At 40.0% G+C, this 21,381-nt stretch overlaps 1 protein-coding gene across 7 annotated transcripts; it reads left to right on the top strand.

The window, feature by feature from the left end:
* Nucleotides 1–768: 768 nt before the first annotated feature.
* Nucleotides 769–20,995, top strand: NFYB (nuclear transcription factor Y subunit beta). 7 transcript variants are annotated; one of them, XM_054444184.2, is made up of 9 exons: nt 802–949; nt 3,560–3,644; nt 7,236–7,320; nt 10,547–10,640; nt 12,801–12,931; nt 15,528–15,725; nt 17,614–17,695; nt 18,462–18,541; nt 19,176–20,995. In XM_054444184.2, exons 3-9 carry the CDS (start codon nt 7,312–7,314, stop codon nt 19,206–19,208), a joined length of 627 nt encoding a protein of 208 aa, XP_054300159.1. In that variant the 5' UTR covers nt 802–949; nt 3,560–3,644; nt 7,236–7,311; the 3' UTR covers nt 19,209–20,995. The 7 variants fall into 7 exon arrangements, 6 of the variants coding, with proteins under 6 accessions (XP_054300163.1, XP_054300159.1, XP_054300164.1 ...); XM_054444185.2 differs by lacking the exon at nt 802–949 and adding an exon at nt 1,061–1,720; XM_054444186.2 differs by lacking the exon at nt 802–949 and adding an exon at nt 1,061–1,751.
* The last annotated feature ends 386 nt before the right edge of the window (nt 20,996–21,381 follow it).

Here is a 21,381-nt window from a genome sequence, read left to right as displayed (position 1 = left end):
GCCATCCCCAGCTCCAGTTGCAGTGAGTGGTGTTGGATTACCCACCTCTGGGATGGTCACTGCTAAGCGAAGCTGGACCGGGGACTGCAGTTTGAGAAAGACAGCGAAGGAGCTTGGCTGCACAGAGGCAAGAACGGGCCACGGATTCTTGCAGCCAAAATGTCATCTGGTTGGGAAAAGCCGCTTGTCAATCTGCAGCTACTAGAGGGGTGGGGGTGGGTGGAAAATGCAGCATCTTAAGTTCAAGATTCAGGGTGAAGGCTGGCTAGACTTAGCAGGGGTCTGCATCTTTAGATGAAATGTGAAAAACACCCAAGCTCAGGGACCAAATGACAGGGAGCGCTGTGCATGCGGCGACGCTAACAGGGACCCCAGGAAAGAAAACACGAGGCACTGAAGGCGCTCCAGGAGGTCCCCGCCGTTCAGACCCTCCCGGTGGCCCGGGCGCGTCGTCCTAGGGGGCGGCTTCTGTCCTTGGTTTCCCCTTCTTAAAAATCCAGGCGCAGGCAGGCTGAGCTCGGGCGGCTGAGACACCTCCACGTGGCGGGGGAAGGGGTGACAAAGGGAGGGAGGCCCAAGAGATCCCGCTTCGCACAGGCCCTGGTCAGCACCGGGAAGGAGGCCCGCCTAGACCCGAACAGCGCGCCCGGGCAGGGCCCTGGAAGACCTCGCGCCTAGAGGAGCAGCATCGGGAGCGGCGCGGCGGCCTCACAGGAGAGCGGGGCGGGGCCGGGGGCGGGGCGGGGAGGGGAGGGGCGGGGCCGCGGCTGGCGGGCGCGCGGGCGGCGCGGAGGGAGGGTGTCGCGCCGAGGGAAGCGGCCCGCGGCGGAGGGAGGGGAGGCCGAGTCCTGGAAGCGGAGCTCCGCGCTGGGACTGGTTCCTTCGCAGCCATTTTCTGTCCAACCAAACAGCCGATTGGAGACGGGAGCCAACCAGGGCTGCATTGGAGGTTTGTGTCTCGCTTCGGCCAATGATCGCTCCTAAACCGACTCCACTTTAGCTCGAATGAAATGTCCGTCTCCTCCCGGCGCCGTCCCCGCCGCCAACGCCGCCGCGGCCGGGGGCACTCGCCTCCCGCCCTCCCGCGCGGGCCAGGACCGGGGCCGGGGCCCGCGCCTGCGAGGCCGCTCCCGCAGAGGGCCGGGCCGTGGAGCGGGCGCGGGGCCGCGGCGCGGCTCTTTGTGCGCCGGGCTGAGGAGCGGCGGGACGCGGGCCAGGCCGCCTCCCGCCCGCCGCCGTTGAGCTCCGGGCCCGGGGCCGAGGAGGGGCCGCGGGGCTGCGTCGGGGCCCCGCTCTCGACGGCGTCCCGGGCCGGCTCCATTTTGTGCGGGGAGCCGGCCGAGGGGCGGGAGACGCGGCCCGGGCCCTGGCCCCGTAGCCCCGGCCGCGGCGCGAGTCCCCGGGGGCGTCCCCCTCCCGCCCGCGGGGCTGTGGCGGGGCCCGGCGCTTTGTCTACCCGCACATCCCGGGGGCCGCGCGGCGGGTGGGAGGCAGGCGTTGGGCGCGGGGCCGGGGCGGCCGGGCGAGTCAGGGGATGCGCTCTGGGGGTGGCCTCCTGGCACTCGCAGGGCTGACAGGTCGCCCTGACCGGGCCGTGGGGCCGGGGCCACCCAGGCACCTGCGTGGGGAGGAAGGCATGGCTTTAGCTTCCCCGCAGCCTGGTTTGCGCGTAAAGAATGCAGCCATCTGGCGGCTTGTGGTCCCTGGACTTGCCCCGAAGGTGGGAAGGAAGCCCTTCGGATTGGACTAAGGTTTTAATCATTAGTGGTGGGAGGCGGGAGGATATGCAGGGCCTTAAGGAACGGTAGTCTTAGAGAACAAAGAATTACAGAGCACCCACAAATCGTAATCTCGCCCAAAGCACTGTAACAGGATAATTTAAACAAGGTTAGGTAGCCTACGACCTTTAAAAAAAAAATGGCATCCCAACTAACCCGCATGGACCCCATAGTTCCGTGGTTCGTGCCAAAAATCACTGGGGTGGTTTCATCTCTCTTAGTGTGGAAACTAATCAGCAACATAAAGTGATGAAAGCAAACGGATCAATATCAGTGGCACTAATCAGTGGGGGTTTTATTTGTAAAGTATTGAAAGTTTAACCAAAATTCCTTAAAAGGCAAATTATTCCTTCCCTGCATTGCTCTTGTATCTTAATTTAAGGATTACTGTATATTGATGCAAAACTCTGGTTGTTGATGCCAAAGAATGGAGGGTGGAGGAAGGGACTACTGCTTTTCTTGGATACAAATTTGCATTTCTTAAAACATTAAACAGATGTATGCATTCCCTTGAGCTTTTACATATAGCAACCTGCCCTTAAGAAAATATATACCATATGAGGTGACAGTGTTTTTCTTTAATGTACTGAGTCTAAATATATACTGAATCAACTATTTGGGTGAGTGAATGTGGTGTGGTGTGACTCCCTTGCCCACACCCCCCTCCCCCATTCCAAGCAAAATACATAAATATAGCTCCCATGTTTTAAGTGTTCTGAGGGCTTATTTTTCAAAGACACCCTTTAAAAAATAACATTTCTCGTTACAAGGAAGGACTTTGCTGAGCAGTTTTGGGGTTAGAAGATACTATTAATATTTGAAAAGAAATTATAAATTACTTTTAATATTATAGCAAACGTCAAGCAGTCTTTGCTGCCTGGACCCTTTTAGTGGCATTAAAAACTTTCAATTCAGTAGCTACAGTTTTTTCTGCGATTTGCTAGATTTCATGCTTGGATGCATATCAGTATATCTTCTCCCTTTAAAATTAACACTGAAAGGATGTGTTTTTGTTTTGGCATCCTACCCCTCCCCCATTTAATTGTTTCCTTTAAGAGAATGGAGCAAACGAGAAATGAAACTTGTAACACTGCAGTTGATACTAATTTATTCAGCTATTTATGCCTTACAGTGAGACTGAAGTGCTATTTCGATGCAATTTTAGTCAAAAATGGTGGTGCTTCAAAATTATAAATAAGGGTCTTGATTGTGTTGCTTTTTTGATATCTTTTCAGTGCAGAATGTATCTTCATTACAGTATAATCTGAGGTTCTTAATTGAAAAGCATTATATTCTCAGATAATTTTTTCCTCTTCTTGAGCTATAAAATGCCTAAATGTTACTCTGAAACATTTAAGAAAACCATCACCAAAAAATTAAGTTGATAAGGGGTGTGTTCGCATCTTGGGTGCTAATGTTTTAAGTAATTTAGATGTATAATTTTTGGTCTCTTGCATATTATAATTTGGTCCCTATTTGGTGTATTGTAATGAATGTTTATGATGAATATGGCTAAATTCAGGGTTATGTTGGAAAAGCCATTTTCTCCTTTCCCCATGGAATTAACTTGTTTTTAAGTTCTCCAAAATCTTTCAAGTCAACAAACATTTATTGGATGCCTTTTTATACTATTTTATACCATGTACTCCATTGATTAAGAATAGTAGTCAAAATTATACAAGCTCTCTTTAATTTTATGAGAAAAAAAGCCTATAAGTGATACATTTGATATATTTTTACTACTGAAAGATGTTAGGTCCTAATAGATGTTTATCTTTTAGGTTGAGATCACAAAGATTAGACACCTTTTTAGATAGGTGTTCTTCAGCATCACTGACAACACGGTTCTGACAGTATTTCATGACAGTAAGTATATTTTACCATTTTGGTTGTTAATTAGATTTGAATAGTAATTGGCTGGAAATAAAATTGTAACCAATTTATACTGGAGGTGCCTGGTAGAATGAATGCATTTCAAGTCTAGACAGACAGTACCTCTGCTCATTCCTGTTGCTTCCTTATTTTCAGCTTCTTGCATATATTATTTCCCATGGGTCCCTAAGTGCCGTTGAGGCTACAGGGTAGCCTGTCTCAGCGGTAAAGGGGCTGTCTGTTTAGCCAATTAATTGAATACTTAGGGGACAGTTATGCCCAGAATGGAAAATGCTAACTCTTAAGTGCAGTAGATGTGGGAAGAAGAGAGGCATGGTGAACCTGGGTACTTGGGAATGTCACAGAGGGATCCCGCACTTGAACTGAGCCTTGAAATAGAGGGTGGGAGTGGATTGGTGAAGGGTGTCACCAAAAGCAAAAGCCTGATGGCAGGATGGGCAACTTAAGTTTAGGGGATTGGGAGTAGAGGTGCATGGTCCAGGGTAGATCTCAAAGGATAATGTAGGAAAGAGAAAGCACTTGGCCCCTCTGGATATTTAATTCTGGATGTGCTACTCTATCTGTAACCTCGGGTGTGTTACAGCTTCTTTGAGCTGTGGTTGCTTCACTCCTAAAATGAAAGAAATGCACTCAGTGATCCCTAAATAAAGCACATTCTAGCACAAAGATTTTTATTAACCATGAAGATAGGGAAGAGTAGGAAACAGGTTTGGTTAGGTTAAATGTGCGATCTGTCATGTGAAGTCATGAAAATGAGGTTTGGATTTGACACAGGAAGCCTTTAGGAACCTTTGAGAATAGGTTCAAGAGTATAGAACTGGTGTTGTGGTGAGATTAGTCTTATAACAATATGTTATAATCCAGTGGAAATAGGAAAGGGAAAGCATATCTAGGAGACATTTTTAAAGAGGTAATAGATGAGGTAGAGCTTGAAGGAGATGGAAGAACCTAAGATGATGCTGGTATATTTGGCTGGGCAGAGTGAAGGGCTGGTATTCTTCTTAGTAGAATTACAATAGTGGAAAGGGAAACCTCCCTCCTTGCCCCTTGCAGGGGATGGGGCAAGGTGAGTTTCATTTCCCAGTATCTTAAATTTGCAGTGATGGGATATTAGACATGCCCTACAGGCATGGGTTGCTTGAATAGCAAGCAGGATATTGGTTGTAGATTTGGCATTTAAGAGCGTAGAAGTGATACTTAGTGAGTTCACTAAGAAAATAAGGGAAGAAAGAGAAGGATAACCTTGGGTGAAACAATTAGGGGGTGGGGAGGAAAGAATGTTGCTTTGGAAATCAGAGTAGGAGAGAATTCCAAGCATAAATGTGTGGTGAGCAGTAGCCAGCACTACAAAGAACAGTCAAGCAGGATGAGGACGAGATCACTGGCAGCTTTTAAGAGTGGTTTCATTCTGGGTTGGGGTTAAAAAGTACATGTTCAGGAGTTTAAATAGGAATGAAGAGGTGTCTTAACAACTGTCAGGGCAAGAATGGTAGCTAGGCAAGGGTATGGGGCAGAATTAAGATTTTATATATCTCTGTGTACTTCTGTGTGCTTAATGAGGGAGACTAAGCATGTTTAAGGAAGAGTGAAGGAGCTGGTAAGGAGGATTGAAGATACATTAGAGAAGAGGAATCTTTGTATTATTTCTTATCCTCAGATAGATAAAAGGAATGTAATCCAGAAAATAGGTAAACGGGTAAATTAAGAGAGAGAAGAATCTCGGCCTGGAAGAATAATGAGAACCGTATTTGAGGGGGCAATACTAAGATTACATTTGTCGAATTCTTAACTATGTATCTTGCACTTTGCTAAGTGCTTTTTATACAATAGCTTCCTCATAGCAACATCACTTTAAAAATGGGGAAGCTGAAAACACAAAGAGAGCTCATAAATGGGGAGCCAAGCTTCAAACCCATGAAATCGGTCCTAAGAGCCAGTGCTCCTCACTGTCGTCCAGGGTGTGCTTCTTAACCATCTCACAAACACCATCCTGGTTTGAGAAGCTAATTTCAATGTTTTCAGTGTATAATCAGTAGCCTTAGAATGTAAAGGGGACAAATTAAAGAAGTAGGTGTAAAGACTGTATGAAAAACTACCAGGCAGGAATGCTGTAGAGAGTAGTTGGCATCTGAGGCCCTGGATTTCAGTCCCATTTACTGTGTCACCTCAGGCGAATCATTAGCCTCGTATACCTCAGTTTTCTCACCTGCGTCACAGGCTTGTAAACATTGCATGAGAAATTTAGAAAGTGTTCAATAAATGTAAACATTAAAGAGGGCAGTATTTGTTTGTGGAACAAATTATTAGCATAGTTTAAATATGGCTACATCAAAAAAAATAAAGATTTATTAGCTTAGCCCACTACCTGTTTATTTCAAATAATATTTTCAAGAATAATTCTGTCAATTCAACTAAATAATGAGAATAGTCATTAAAATGAATTTATTGGGATTTAACCATTCTTTGTCCATATTTATCAGTTCCCTTGGGTCTAACGATTCATCATTGTCCCCTTGTCATTATCCTACATGCTGTGCTCTTCCAGCCTCATTACCTGGATGAAATCCAACACTTTCGCTTTTGTATTCTCATATCAGGCCTTTCAAGTGTCACACTGGACATACTGGCACCACTGTAAATTCACGGTCGTTAGCTTCAGCTAGGCTTACACTGTCCAGCACTCCCCTCCCTTTCCTTTCCCATTCTCTGCGGTGACAGCTGTCTGTCTCTCCAGCTGCAAGAATCCCAGCATTATCCTTGGTCTTCCTGTATCTCTATCAGTCAGTCACCAAGTCACCTACTAAAAAGCTGTCTAGTTCTGCTTCTCTTGATCTCCAGCGCTCTCGCCCAGACCTGATGCTAAAATGATCATTATCTTGCCTGAAGTCATGCCCTGACTGCAGCATTATAGTCCTCACTGGTCTTCTGTGCCTATTTGTGCTCCCCTCCAGGTCAGTTTCTGTACTGAACTGTAGCCAGAGGGATTTTTTTTTTTTTAATGTGATTTGTGCTCTTCTGCTTAAAACTCTTTGATTTCCTCTTGTCCACAGGACACTGCTTGATCTAGCCTCTCTTTAGCTCCTTCCAATCCACCAGTACTGTATTTCTTGGTTTTCTCTGCCTGGAACATTTGTTTCCCACCTTTCTTTTTGCCTGACTGATTTCTATTCATCTGTCAGTCTCATTTTCAATGTCATTTCCTAAGATAGCCTTTCTTGACCCCTCAGACTAGTGAGGTCCCTTTTGGAGTAAACTCACATAGCACATAACAAAACATCTTTGTTTTTCTTCGTACTTGGCACTAGCAATTACTTAATTATTTGTAATTATTTTAATAGCTATATATACCACTTACTGAGTATGCCCATTGTACTATGCTGTCTTTACATGGATTAGCTCCTAACCTGTACAGAAGCCCTGGGAGGTTAAGTCTTGTTCTCATCCAGCTTGTTCAAGGTCTCATGGTAAGTGGCAGGGAATTCAAACTAGGTGATTCGATTCCAGAGCCTGTGTCCTGGAAGGACTAATAGGCTCTGTTCTCTACCCCTTCATCCTGCCTCCCAGGTTATGTAACATTTGTCCTGCAAGCTGAGGACAGAGACCTTGTCTGTTGTTGACAGCTACGTGACCAGCACATAGCATGGACCTGGTAAATACTAAGCGCTCACTCAGTAAATATTTGTTGGCTGGCTTACTGACAATCTACAGTCTGTTTTATAAATTTTTATAGGATGTTTTAGACCTAGAAAAAACCTTTGGGATGCATCTAGCAAGTTTTTTTCCATCATTATAGGCAAATGGCTGGCATATTCTAAGCATCAAAGATTAGGTTGACTTATTGAGTGAAAGGTACTAAGTGCCATAGAGCTTTAAAGAACAGAACATTTGTTTTTGAATTGCAGAAAGGATAAATCAGAAAGATTAAAGGAGGATAGAGAACACTGGGATTAAAGTCTGGGGCAGGATTTTAATGGTAGAAAGATAGAGGAAAGGAAGACAGAAGGTGTGAAATGATAGAAAGCTAAAACTTGCGGAACCGAAGACACATACAGTTAAGCAGATGATGTGCGGCTTCTCTTCAAAGGAGGGAGGATGAGATCGAATGTCTATGGGGTACACTACGTGCCAAACACTGTCTTTAGCAGCTTTCTAGTCTTTATTTAATTCTGACAACTCTAGGAAATACTTTTATCTTCACTTTTAGAAGACTGAGGTTTAGAGAGGCTAATGCTGTTAGTCCAAATGATAATCTTGTTGCTAATTCCAGTGCATGACAAGATAATATGATTTAAACTTTTTTCCTTTAATACTTTTGTTTGTGTTATATTTCTAAATTAATTCATCTCCCAGATCCGCTTGGTTATTTGAACAGTGTCTTGCTCATAGCCAATTTTAAAAGGCTTACTGTATCATGTAAACACTCATTCAGGAAAGAATTTCTGTTATTCTTCCCAACCCACCGCCTGCCCTCCCCACCCCCAACCAAAGTTTGTTTCCAATTGTAGGTTCTGAAACAACCACTTTGGTCCTGTCTCCTGCACCTCGATCTTCCTTAGGTTATTGTAAAAGCTAGTCAACTCACAGGTATCATAACTGACCATTCTTTCATGGCTGTAAAAAAATCCATCATGTCTATTGAAGGATACTCTCCTAGTACGTTAGCATTTTACGATCAAAATAGCAGTTGATTTTCGAGCACTGTTTCACATTTATTTGTGTTAGTTTAAGATGGGGAGGGTGGTATTGTTATTTACATTTTATATGGAAATACATTTAATTGGCAGGGATGCTTATTTTCAGGGTATCAGTAGGAGAGTCAGAATCAGGTCACTGACTTTGTTGTTTACTTCTTAGAGGCTACTAAAAAGTATCAAATAGGTATCCTATGTTCACAGATTACTAAAGGTCTGTAAATTCTATTTTCTACCCCCTTATAACAACTATATAAATTATAGAAATGTGTCTCTATCTACAGTTATATTAGGCATCACAGTCAACAGATGCATGAAAGAAATGCCATGTTATTGAAGACCTGGAAACTAGCCCAGTATTTTAATATTAAATAAAAATTCAACAGAGATGGAGAAGACGTGTTATACAAGGACTAAAATTTTGCAATTAATAACATTAAGTTTATACTGGGTCCTGGGCCTTAATGAAGGGTCAAATTTCTCTTCTTTGTTCAGCCTGAAAGTATATATGAATTACACTTGATTTTTGCTATACTTTTTATTCAGATAATGCATTTAACATTTTTTCAGTCACAGATATTTTATTTTGAGTAGTAGTATTTGCAAAACAGAAAGCCTTCTAGGATCTGCCATGTTGGTGAAATTGAATGGAGCCAGTTCAGGGCTTATGATTTACTTTTTTCCAGACTTTCCCTCTTGGAATTCTTTTAGCTCTCAGCAAAATTAATTAAGCAGGCTTTTTTTTTTAAATAGGAATTTTAACTCTTATTCTTGTCTGTGCAGGTAATTTTCCTATCTTTATACATAGATCTTCCTGACCCCTCCTCCTGACCCCACTCTGTCACTGAGGCTGGAATGCAGTGGTGTGATCACAGCTCACTGCAGCCTCAACCTCCTAGGCTCAAGTGATCTTCCCACCTCAGCCTCTCAAGTAGTTAGGACTACAGGCACATGCCACAATGCCTGGCTAATTTTTTAATTTCTATTTTTTTAGAGACAGGGTCTCACTGTGTTGCCCAGGCTGATCTTGAACTTCTGGGCCCAAGTGATCCTCCCACCTCAGCTTCCCAAAGTGCTGGGATTACAGGCATGAGCCACACCTGGCCCTGATTTGGCAGGGGGAGAGAAAATTAACCTTTGACTAGAATCAGGAGTTTATGGGTTCATTCAAAACATGGCTGTAATTTTGGCTTGCCTGGGTACAGAATTGTGCAGAGAATCCACATGCTTCTTATACCAAGTAACAGTTTGAACAGAGACATTGTCTATTTTGGAACTTCTATGAGAAAGCAGAGAAAGTTTGCAGCAGGAGCAAAAGGAAAATCAGGGTTTAGCAGGAGAGCTGGAGGTGATGGATACAGGTAAATTCCAGTTGATGACTTAAGCTGATTTTTTTTTTAAGAGACAGGTTCTCACTACATTGACCAGGCTGGTCTGGAACTCTTGAGCTCAGGCAGTCCTCCTGCCTCAGCTTCTGAGCACCTGGGGCTACAGGCGCATGACACTGTGTACAGCTTTACTAAGCTGATCATCATTCCAGGGATAAATTAGGTTGTAAGTCAGGGTTGCCTGTGGTACTATATTTGAAGATTATGCACTTAAAAAGAAAGAGGCATATGCTTTAGATTCATTTCCTTGTCGCTATTGGCCTTATGCTTATCACTTATGGAAGATGGATAGGGAAATCTTGAATCGTGGACAAATTGTGGGAAAGTTTCCAAATCAAGAAATATAGGCTGGTTGCGGTGGCCGATGCCTGTAATCTCACCATTTTGGGAAGCTGAGGTAGGCGGGTTGCTTGAGCCCAGGAGTTCCAGACCAGCCTGGGCAACATAGCAAAACCCTGTCTCTACTAAAAATACAAAAAAATTGGCCAGGCGTGGTGGTGCATGCCTGTAGTCCAACTACTCAGGAGGCTGAGGTGGGAGGATTGCTTCAGCCTGGGAGGTGGATTCTGCAGTGAGCTGTGATCACGCCACCACACTCCAGCCTGGGCCACAGAGTAAGACCCTGTCTCAAAAAAATAATTAATTTTTAAAAAAAGAAATATAAATTCTCTTTTAGTAAGCTTAAGGCTATGAAAAGTATAATTGACCCATCATCCTGTGACAGTTTATAAGTGTTGAATCTGTTACATTTGTTAGTACTTTGAAAAGTATTGAAAAACTGTTTTTCTCCTCATAGATGGATGGTGACAGTTCTACAACAGATGCTTCTCAACTAGGAATCTCTGCAGACTATATTGGAGGAAGTCATTATGTTATACAGCCTCATGATGGTAAGCAAGCCACAATTAGAACCAAATTCACAAGTTGAAGCAAGTTAGAAAGTGGACATTTCATTAATATGGTGTTCTAGGTTACTTTTGTCTTTATAGGAAATTTACAATCTTGTGTTACGGTTCAATGAGAAAGTCTAAAAAGGCGTACCATGCTATTTTTATTAGAAATAGTCTTCAAAAGAACGAGTCCTTGAAAAGACTTTTACTATAAAAATACACCTTGTCTAAAATCTGTACAGTTTCTTTTAAAATTTGTTATTGACTTCCTGTTAAAATGTTAAATGAGAAATTTATAATCAATTGATAGGGTAACTAAAATAATTATTTAGAGGGTGAGTTAAATTTCTAGCTATTATATTTCTTGCACTTATGATTTATTTTTGGTTTTCATTCAATATTAACTTTGAACTATGTCAGGTATTAGAATGGTAGTGTTAGCTCAGTATGGTGCTCACGCCTATAATCCCAGCAGTTTGGGAGGGCAAGGTGGGCAGATCACTTGAGCTCAGGAGTTCGAGACCAGCCTGGGCAACATGGTGAAACCCTACCTCTACAAAAAAATTAAAAAATTAGCTGGGCTTGGTGGCATGTACCTGTAGTCCCAGCTACTTAGGGGGCTGGGGGCTGAGGTGGGAGGATCGCTTGAATCTGGGAGGTAGAGGCTTCAGTGAGCCATGTTTGCACCACTGCACACTCCAGCCTGGGTGACAAAGTGAGACCCTGTCTCCAAAAAAAAAAAAAAAAAAAAAAGAAAGGCAGTGTTATGTTGGCTTATCAGAAATAATTTACTTTTGTGGCATTTTGGTTTGTAAAAAAAAAAAATTTATTTTTTATTTTTTTTGAGATGAGTCTGGCTCTGTCACCCAGGCTGGAGTGCAGTGGCACAATCTTGGCTCACTGTAACCTCCGCCTCCTGGGTTCAAGTGATTCTCCTGCCTCAGCCTGCCCATTAGCTGAGATCACAGGCGCCCACCACCACGCCCAGCTAATTTTTTTTTAGTAGAGACAGGGTTTCGCTATGTTGGTCAGGCTGGTCTTGAACTCGTGACCTCAGATGATCTGCCTGCTTCGGCCTCCCAAAATGCTGGGATTATAGTCATGAGCCACCACAGCTGGCCTGATATGTAAAATTTTTAAAAATTGAGATATATTTTTAGAAGAAACTTGCCAGAGGGATTAATTTCATCCTGAGACAGATATTCAAATAAATTAATTCTGATAACATCACTTTAAACACATAAAAACATAAATTGAATCAACTTAAGTGCCTTGCCTACTTAGTACATATGAAGAGTGGGCAGTTTACTTACAGGATACTGCATTTAGTCATAAAAGGATGTTATTGGTACTGTGCAAGCTTCAGTTATAGCTAAATTTATATAATTTGAAAAGTCACTTTTTGTATGAACAGTTGGATCACTGCTATAGCTTTGTTCAAAAACTAGTTACATTAGTAATCCAACTGGATCAGTAATATTCAAGTCCAGTTTTTCCATTCTTTATAGAATTTTATATAAACTTTATACAGACAAGACAACTTTATATCAACTTTAAAAGTTTTATATAGACTTTTACATAAATGAGTTTATATAAACTTGGGTTTGGAGAAACATACAACCTCTTAATCTAGCAATATTGAAGGAGCCATAGGTTACGGTCTGTAAGTTTTATAGCTAAGTCATGTAATAAATATTTATGAGTACCTACTCTGTGGAAGGTGCTGTACCAAGCTGTAGGAAACACAAAGCTGATTCGTGACATTAAGTAGCAAAAATCTAATAGGAGAAATGAGGAATAATAAAAATTCTAAAAATGTGTAAGAGAAAAGGCATAGAGAAGCACTTATATTTTATGAAAGAAAAGATCATTTTTGAAGGTGCTATGGAGATGTTATTTGAGATTTTTGGAGAATGGGCAAGTAGGATTTTAGCAGGTATATTTGAGGATAAAAAGTGTTCTAGGCAGTGAGTCTGAAATTAATTTAAAAAGTTCAGTTCTGGCTCTGTAAAAATTGTGAAGAGACTTGCTATCCTAATCCCTAAATAATGGTTAAGAGGTGAACCAGAATGATTTTATTCTGAATCACTTTGGTAGTTTTTTCTATCTTGAAATAGAAATAATAAGAAGCTTTAAACCTAAATATTTTTATTTCTTTAGATACTGAGGACAGCATGAATGATCATGAAGACACAAATGGTTCAAAAGAAAGTTTCAGAGAACAAGATATATATCTTCCAATAGCAAACGTGGCTAGGATAATGAAAAATGCCATACCTCAAACGGGAAAGGTAACGTAGAGGAGAAATTTAACTAGGTTTTTTCAAGGGAAATACGAAACTACATGAATTCATAGGTCATGGGTACAGTTAGCTGTTGATTTCAATCATTCAGGCTTTCAGCAAATCAAATATTTCTTTCATGTCTACATACACAGTTACTGAACAGTGTCCCATTTTCAATTCTGTCATGTCCCTAAATGTTCTCCTCTCTCCCACTTATTGGAGGCAGATAAAATAGAATTTAGACTGTTTTTTTTTTTTTTGCGGGGGGGACAGAGTTTCACTCTTGTTGCCCAGGCTGGAGTGCAATGGTACAATCTCCGCTCACTGCAGCCTCCACCTCCCAGGTTCAAGCGATTCTCCTGACTCAGCCTCCCGAGTAGCTAGGATTACAGGCATGCACCACCACGCCCTGGCTAATTTTGTATTTTTAGTAGAAATGGGGTTTCTCCATGTTGGTCAGGCTGGTCTTGAACTCTTGACCTCAGGTGATCCACCCACCTCGGCCTACCAAAGTGCTGGGATTATAGACATGAGCCACCGTGCCTGGCCCGACTGTTTTAAAAAATAGGTGCGTTGTCAGAACTATCAGGTTTGGGTGTATGAAGCTGTAAGTTTTTCTTTTTTTTTTTTTTTTTGAGATGGAGTTTCGCTCTTGTTGCCCAGGCTGGAGTGCAATGGTGTGATCTCGGCTCATCGCAACCTCCACCTCCCGGGTTCAAGCAATTCTCCTGCCTCGGCCTCCCCTGGTAGCTGGGATTACAAGCATGAGCCACTGTGCCCGGCCTGAAGCTGTAACTTCTATAATGTTGCAGCAAATTTAGGTCATATTGGTCTGATATAGGTGTAATAAGAATTTTCCAAAACAAATCCTGGTATTTGGAAACAGCTATTTTTACATAATTATAGATACTAAGATACATTTAAACTGATAATGTTTTTTTTTTCTTAAGTAGTTTTGTCTTCTTAGAACTTTTAAAACTCATTGTCACTGCTCATCGCTTGGTCTGAATTAAAATTCACACGTTTTATGTCATTTACTATTGGTAATTTTTCTGTCATTTTATAGTTTAAAAAGACTTATGGAAGTAATAAAGCTTACAAATAAATATGCTATTAAAATATATCACTAAGCCTAGAACTTACAGTTTGAGAATTTTGTCCTTATGTTTTAAGGAAAAAAAAGCACAAATGCTGATTATTGCTTACATAGGCTATGTATGACCGGTTATGCCGCTGGTCAGTACCGTAGCCACAAGCCACGTGCTCAGGAGCACCTGAAATGTGGCTGGTCTGAATGGAGATGTGCTGTAAATTTAAAACACCAGATTTTGAAGACTTAGTATAAAGAAAAAGAATTAAAATTTCTCATTTAAAAATTGATTCTATGTTTAAATTAAATGGTAATAATTTGGGTATATTGGGTTAAATTAAATATATTAAAATTAATTTTATTTTTTTTGATATGGCTACTAGAGAATCTAAACTTATATATGTGGCTCACATTATATTATCTTGCTTGACTGCATTTATGCAGTTCTTGTTTACTTTCTCCAGTATGGAAAATAGGCATGGCGGTGAAAGACAGTGTGTTTCAGCAGGGATTTTGAGTGGTATTGCTGTTACAAGTGGCTTTGCAATTGCTTGATTAGTCCATTGGAGTTTCATTTTTAGACCCCAGACCCTTAAGGGAAAAATTGTTTTTATAATGAAGTGGCAGATGTGTGCTTCTTTAGGCAGGCTTTTTAGTAAATTCAAAACCTGTATCTGACACTGTGTATCCCAAATAATAAAAAAGTCAAAGTCACTGTATGTTATTATTTCTCTCTTTTCCAAGCCTTATGTGAATTCAGTTTTTTAGTTCCTGTTTTGCTTTTTGTTTTCTGGTGTCTTTATTCATGGAAATGCTAGGGCGGAGAAGTGGTACCTAAGTCGCCCACAAAATATGCATGGTGGAATGGAGTTTCCAGGGGCACAGAGTTAGTAAGTTTTCATCCTCTGTGGGGTGGTAGGAACATCCAGTGATTGCCGTTTTATATCTTTTTTAAAAATTTTTAATTTTTTTTTTGAGACGGAGTCTCGCTCTTTTTGCCCAGGCTGGAGTACAATGGCTCAATCTCGGCTCACTGCAACCTCTGCCTCCTGGGTTCAAGCAATTCTCCTGCCTCATCCTCCTGAGTAGCAGCAATTACAGGCACCTGCCACCATGCCCAGCTAATTTTTTGTACTGTTAGTAGAGATAGGGTTTCGCCATGTTGGCCAGGCTGGTCTTGAACTCCCGACCTCAGGTGATCCGCCCGCCTCAGCCTCCCAAAGTGCTGGGATTACAGGCGTTAGTCACCCTGCCCGGCACTCTTTTACATCTAAATTAGATTTGTTTTCTGTAAATAGTTGTCAAGGCTTCTCTCACTTGTATTTGAGTTTTTATTCTGACTCTGAGGTGTGGACTTTTGATAGCACACATTGTGTTAATGTTATAACATATATTTAAGAGATTAAATAGTCACAAAGTGGATGTGTTCTTCTGAATAGGCTTTCATTTTTGTAGGTTGTTAGGAAGGTGATGGTTATAGTTTCTGTAATTTACCTATGATTTTCTCTTCAGATTGCAAAAGATGCCAAAGAATGTGTTCAAGAATGTGTAAGTGAGTTCATCAGTTTTATAACATCTGAAGCAAGTGAAAGGTGCCATCAAGAGAAACGGAAAACAATCAATGGAGAAGATATTCTCTTTGCTATGTCTACTTTAGGCTTTGACAGTTATGTGGAACCTCTGAAATTATACCTTCAGAAATTCAGAGAGGTAAATAAAATGTCTCCCATTGTGCTTTTTTTTTTTCTTCTTTTTTTTTTTTGAGATGGAATATCGCTGTGTTGCCCGGCTCACTGCAACCTCTGCCTCAAGGGTTCAAGCAACTCCCCTGCCTCAGTCTCCTGAGTAGCTGGGATTACAGGCACGCACCACCATACCTGGCTAAGTTTTGTATTTTTGGTAGAGACGGGTTTTCACCATGTTGGCCAGGCTGGTCTCAAACTCCTGACCTCAGGTGATCCACCCACCTTGGCCTCCCAAAGTGCTGGGATTACAGGTGTGAGCCACCATGCCCGGCCCCCATTGTGCTTTTAAGAAAATAAGAGACATTATTTATTTTAACTTTGTAAATGTATTACTTGTTTTAAAAATTCATTTTGTAGTAAATTATGTAACATTTCTCAGAAGTATTTAATTGCTTATATCAGCAGTCCTCAACATTTTTGGCACCAGGGACCTGTTTTGCGGAAAGCAATTTTTCCACGCTCTGGGGTCGGGGGAGGGGTGCGAGGGGCAGATGGCTTCAGGATGAAACAGTTCCACCTCAGATCATCAGGCATTAGTTAGATTCTCATAAGGAACACACAGCCAAGATCCCTTGCATGCGCAGTTCACAATAGGGTTCGAGCGCCTATGAGAATCTGACGTGGCTGCTGATCTGACTGAAGGCAGAGCTCAGGTGGTACTGCTGGATTACCAGACCCTCACCTCCTGCTGTGTGGCCGGGTTCTTAACAGGCCACGGACCCTCATCAGTCTGCAGCCTGGGGATTGGGGATCACTGACTTATATTACAGTACTTAAATAGAAAGTCCTTTCTTTTTCCCTTTGTTTATTACTAACTATAGCATAGTTATATAATGATTTAAGGGCACAGACATTGTATTCAGACTACCGGGAGGCTGAATCCCAGCTCTGCCACATGCACATTTTGTGGCCTTGGACAGATTATTTAATTACTTTAGGCCTTGGTTTCCTCATCTGTACAATGAGGCTAATAGTACCTATATCATAGAATTATTGATGGGACTAAATAAATAATGTTCAGTGCTCATTAATGTTACTTCTTGCTGCTATTGTTAATTTAAAAGAAGTAGCATTAAAAGTAGTAAGGTTGGAGTCTTTTAGATAATAAAAAGAGGAAGGTATAATCGTATGTCTTTCTTATTGATTGAATTCTTCTATACTTCTTAGGTTTATCTTTGCCTGTAGGAATGGATTTTGTGAAAAGCAATTGAGTTCAGCATATTTATTTCTACATGCCAGCTTAGGTGTCAGATTCACATTACTTTCAAAATATATTCTTAATATCTTTAGTGTTTGAATCCCATTAAATTAGTGATATTTGCATGGAATAATTGAAGTAGGAAAAGAATGTGTAAATTCCTGACAGTATTTTTACAGATCTTCAGTATCATAGGAACCTAGAGGTATTTGGCCAAATTAATTTAGGAATTTTTAACTCTCAGCTTGCTACAGTACTGCCCAGTTGGCTGAGAGACATATATATACTTAAGTGATCACTTGGATCATTTGTAGATTTATAAGCTCAATATTGGTGGTATTTTGCAGACTTCTTCATCTGTAAGTAGAGTTCTCTTACCCCTTTGATATTGTGTGGAATTAGAATAATTTATTTTTATCTGTGAATACTTTGCTTTCTAGGTCATTACTAACTCTGTCTTGTTAATGATTACAGCTTATATTAAAAGTTAGCCTTTTGAAAGCCTTCTTCATATGTAATTAACCAGAAGTGTTAACAAATACTGTGCTTAGAGTTTGTAATAATAGAAGCTCCTAATTTTAGGCAATAAGTAAGCATTCGCATTTGGAAGACAATTTCATTTGAATATCAGTGACTTTTTTTTTTCCTTCCTCAGGCTATGAAAGGAGAAAAGGGAATTGGTGGAGCAGTCACAGCTACAGATGGACTAAGTGAAGAGCTTACAGAGGAGGCATTTAGTAAGCATTGTTATAATACAAGTCTTGTAGATTGTTAGCGATGATTCATACTGAGTGTCTAATGGTATTTTTGGAATGTCATCACTGAGTATTTTGACAAAGCATTATTTTAAATAGTTCTTATCAGTTCATGCCCTTTTATTTGAAGTCAGTGAGTGATAAGTGTAGAAAAGTTTAATTCTGCAGACATTATAACCTTTCACTGATAGTTCTGACTGAGTTCCGTAGCCCCTAGTTTTTGGTGAAGATTCATATGAGATAGGAATATTAAGGAAATGTAGTTTGTAATATAAAATCTTATGATTTAAATAAATTTGAACTCAGTTTTCTTTTTTTTTAAATTGAGTATCATATTGTCATATTGGTGAAATAAAAGGGCTATGTTGAGTAAATTTCTCATTATATATATTTCTCATATGTAAACTATATGCTGCTCAGTTATATGTTGCTCCCAGCCAAACCTCATGGTGTAGTGTAGTTTAATCATGAATCAGAAACTTCATCCAGTCTACAGATTTGTACACATGGGCAGTTAGCTAAGGTACATGTTAGAGATAGGAAAATTGAAAAACGCAATATAAAATAATGTGGTTTTTAGGGAACATTTTTTAAAATGGAAAATTGGAGGATTTATTATTTTTTCCAAGACTACATCATTGGTACAGGGCAGAATTGTAATGAGACATTAATGGTACAACCTTAAGATACAACCCAAGAAAGTAGATATAGTTCTTTTCCCTCTTTAACTAATTTTTTTTTCTTTTAGCTAACCAGTTACCAGCTGGCTTAATAACCACAGACGGTCAACAACAAAATGTTATGGTTTACACAACATCATATCAACAGGTACAGTCCTTTGTATTTTAAATGCTTAAAAAATTTGATTGTATCGGCAGGGCCCCATGGCTCATGCCTGTAATCCCAGCACCTTGGGAGGCCTAGGTGGGCAGATCACCTGAGGTCAGGAGTTCAAGACCAGCCTGGCCAACATGGTGAAACCCTGTCTCTACTAAAAGTACAAAAATTAGCCGGGCGTTGTGGTGGGTACCTGTAATCTCCGCTACTTGGAGGCTGAGGCAGGAGAATCGCTCGAACCCCGGAGGTGGAGGTTGCAGTGAGCTGAGATCACACCATTGCACTCCAGCCTGGGCAACAGAGTGAGACTCTGTCTCAAAAAAAAAATTTTTTTTTGATTATATCTATTGATATAGTTAATTTCAACATGTTATTAAGGACCTGATAAAGAAGGTTATTAAAATTGTGTTTTCTCAATATAGATAACAGTATATAGTGTTCTCTTAATAGTTAAAAATAAGCATATGTTCATATTTGCATAGGAGATTTCTAGAAAGATATACAAGAAATGGGAATTAGACTTACTTGTTATTGTCTTTTTATTCAATGAATTTTTATAATATGCATATGGTGCTTTTAATCTCCTTTTCTTTAATTCTGCTCAATTTAAATTTTCTAATCTTAGATTTCTGGTGTTCAACAAATTCAGTTTTCATGATCTGAAGAAATGATGGAATGGGGAGTGTAGAGAAATGAGAGTCTGTATGATTCTGGAACAGAGACATCAGAAGGAAAGACTGGTGAAAAGATGTATCTTTGTATATTAATAGCTGTAATGTAGCTTCCTGATGCTTGACTAATTGAGGTGTTAATTCTGACTCGAGAATCTTTTTCATGAATGATTTTAAAGAAAAATTTGGATTTTAAAGGTATTAAAATATTTTTGTTTTGTACGAGAGTTTGTTGCTCTGTATGACTCCTGTATGCATTGTATATTGCAATTTATTACTGTCAGAGATTTGTAGACAGTTTCTTATTTTCATATTGAATCATGTTACTTTTGTAATTCAAGTAAGCAGCTGGGTTAATTCATGATGTTTGCCCTTTTAATAAAATATAAGGGTAGAGTTCATTTTGAATGCAAGTTGCCTTTATTATAAATTTGAGTTTGTCTTGGTTATACCTTGCATGATAACCTAGCTAGATTTCTAGCATTTGCTGTATTTATTAAAATTATTATTTTTTTGGTAAAACATTAATAGTTTAAGCAGCATCATTTAAAAAAAAATGTAATTGAATAAGTGTGAATGCAGAAGCAAATATTGTCTGCCCTGTTAAACTTGGTGCCCATTAACAGTGTTTACACTGTTCATCGTGCCTGTTAATGTAGTTTTAGTTATTGGAGCTTTTTTAAGACTAGATTTGGTTTTGAGTTACATTTTTAAGAATGTGGGAATACATTTAAGTTTAATGTAGTCCTAGTGCTCTTGAAATGGTGCCCCTTTCATTTGGTACATAATTTTTTTTCAAATCATATCTTCAAGTACTATAGTATCCTCTTACAGAAGAGGAGTTTTATAGTCTGATGGTAAATGTCTTCATTTTACCTTTTTAATTGAAATGTCAAGTTTCCTGTTACACTATGGAAACCAAGAAACATCAGACATCATTGCGTGTACAGACCTTTTGCATGGGTGAGTGAATGAAATGGAGAACAGAGTGAGTGCTGTGAACGGTGTGAAATAGAAGCCACCAACTTCTAGTATGCTGTCTTCATCTCTGCAATAAACTAAACGTAGATAATGTAACTTTGTATAATTTAGTAGTATGTACTTGGATTGTTTCTTTTTGAAAAGTGAGGATTTGTATTTTCTCATCTATTCTTTTTGGTGTTAATTAACTTGAGGGATTTTTTTTTAAGTTTTTAATATCAAAAATTGCTATTGTATAGTTTGCCTAAAAGGAAGTTGGAGTGAATATCATCTTTGAAGGACACTCAAATTTATAAGGTAGAAGCAATTTCCCAGATATAGGCTGAACAGAAACATTTACTTTGCCAGAAGCAGCCTTTAGGTGTATATTTGGGCTAATCAGAGGTTAATAATGTCCTCATCTCCTACTCTCCATTTAAAAAACAAACTTCATTATAGTAAATTCAAATAGGAAAAAATGGGGGAGTAGTTAAGCAAAATCAACAATCATCCTACTATGTTGAAAGAACCAATGTTAATATTTTGATAAATATCATTTGTCCTTTTACTTTGCTAAATATGTATATTTTTATAAAAATGGGCTCATATTGTGCATACTGTTTTGTAACCTGCTTTTTTCACTTAACAATATATTGGGAACATCTTTTCCAGGTCATGCATAGTCTTCTGCATCATTTTTATTGGTTTATTATTCTGTTGTATGACTCAATCATAATTTATTTAATCTTCTCTTGGATATTTTGACTATTTACATCCTTTCACAGTTATAAACAGCACTTCACTGAATCCCATGTACATCCATGACTGTTTTCTTAAATTCTTAGAATTGCTGGGTTACCAAATATGCAAATTTTTAAGGCTTTTGATACTTCGTTATATTTTTGAGATATTTTCCACTTGATCCAAGCAGTGTGTCACTATATAACTGATAAAAGCACTTGGTCTTTGATTATCAGGTGCTGTCTCTAAAATTATTTTAAAGATTAATATTTGTTCAGGTAGAGAATGAAGATAAAAAAGGAATTTGAAGCCAGGTATGGGGTGTCTCACGCCTATAATCCCAGCACTTTGGGAGGCCAAGGCAGGCAGATCACTTTGAGGTCAGGAGTTTGAGACCAGCCTGGCCAACATGGAGAACCCCCCGTCTCTACAAAAAATACAAAAATTAGCAGGGTGTGG

The sequence above is a fragment of the Pongo pygmaeus genome, chromosome 10 (assembly GCF_028885625.2).
Source record: "Pongo pygmaeus isolate AG05252 chromosome 10, NHGRI_mPonPyg2-v2.0_pri, whole genome shotgun sequence".
In the NCBI taxonomy this organism is placed as follows: Eukaryota; Metazoa; Chordata; class Mammalia; order Primates; family Hominidae; genus Pongo; species Pongo pygmaeus.
Note: the sequence above shows the minus strand (reverse complement) of the source record. Positions and strands in the feature narration are given on the sequence as shown.

Excerpts from the sequence above, each read along its gene's own strand:
- NFYB (XM_054444184.2), top strand. Across the intron at positions 15,726-17,613 it reads ACCTTCAGAAATTCAGAGAG|GCTATGAAAGGAGAAAAGGG; the intron begins GTAAATAAAATG and ends TTCCTTCCTCAG. Across the intron at positions 17,696-18,461 it reads GCTTACAGAGGAGGCATTTA|CTAACCAGTTACCAGCTGGC; the intron begins GTAAGCATTGTT and ends TTTTTCTTTTAG.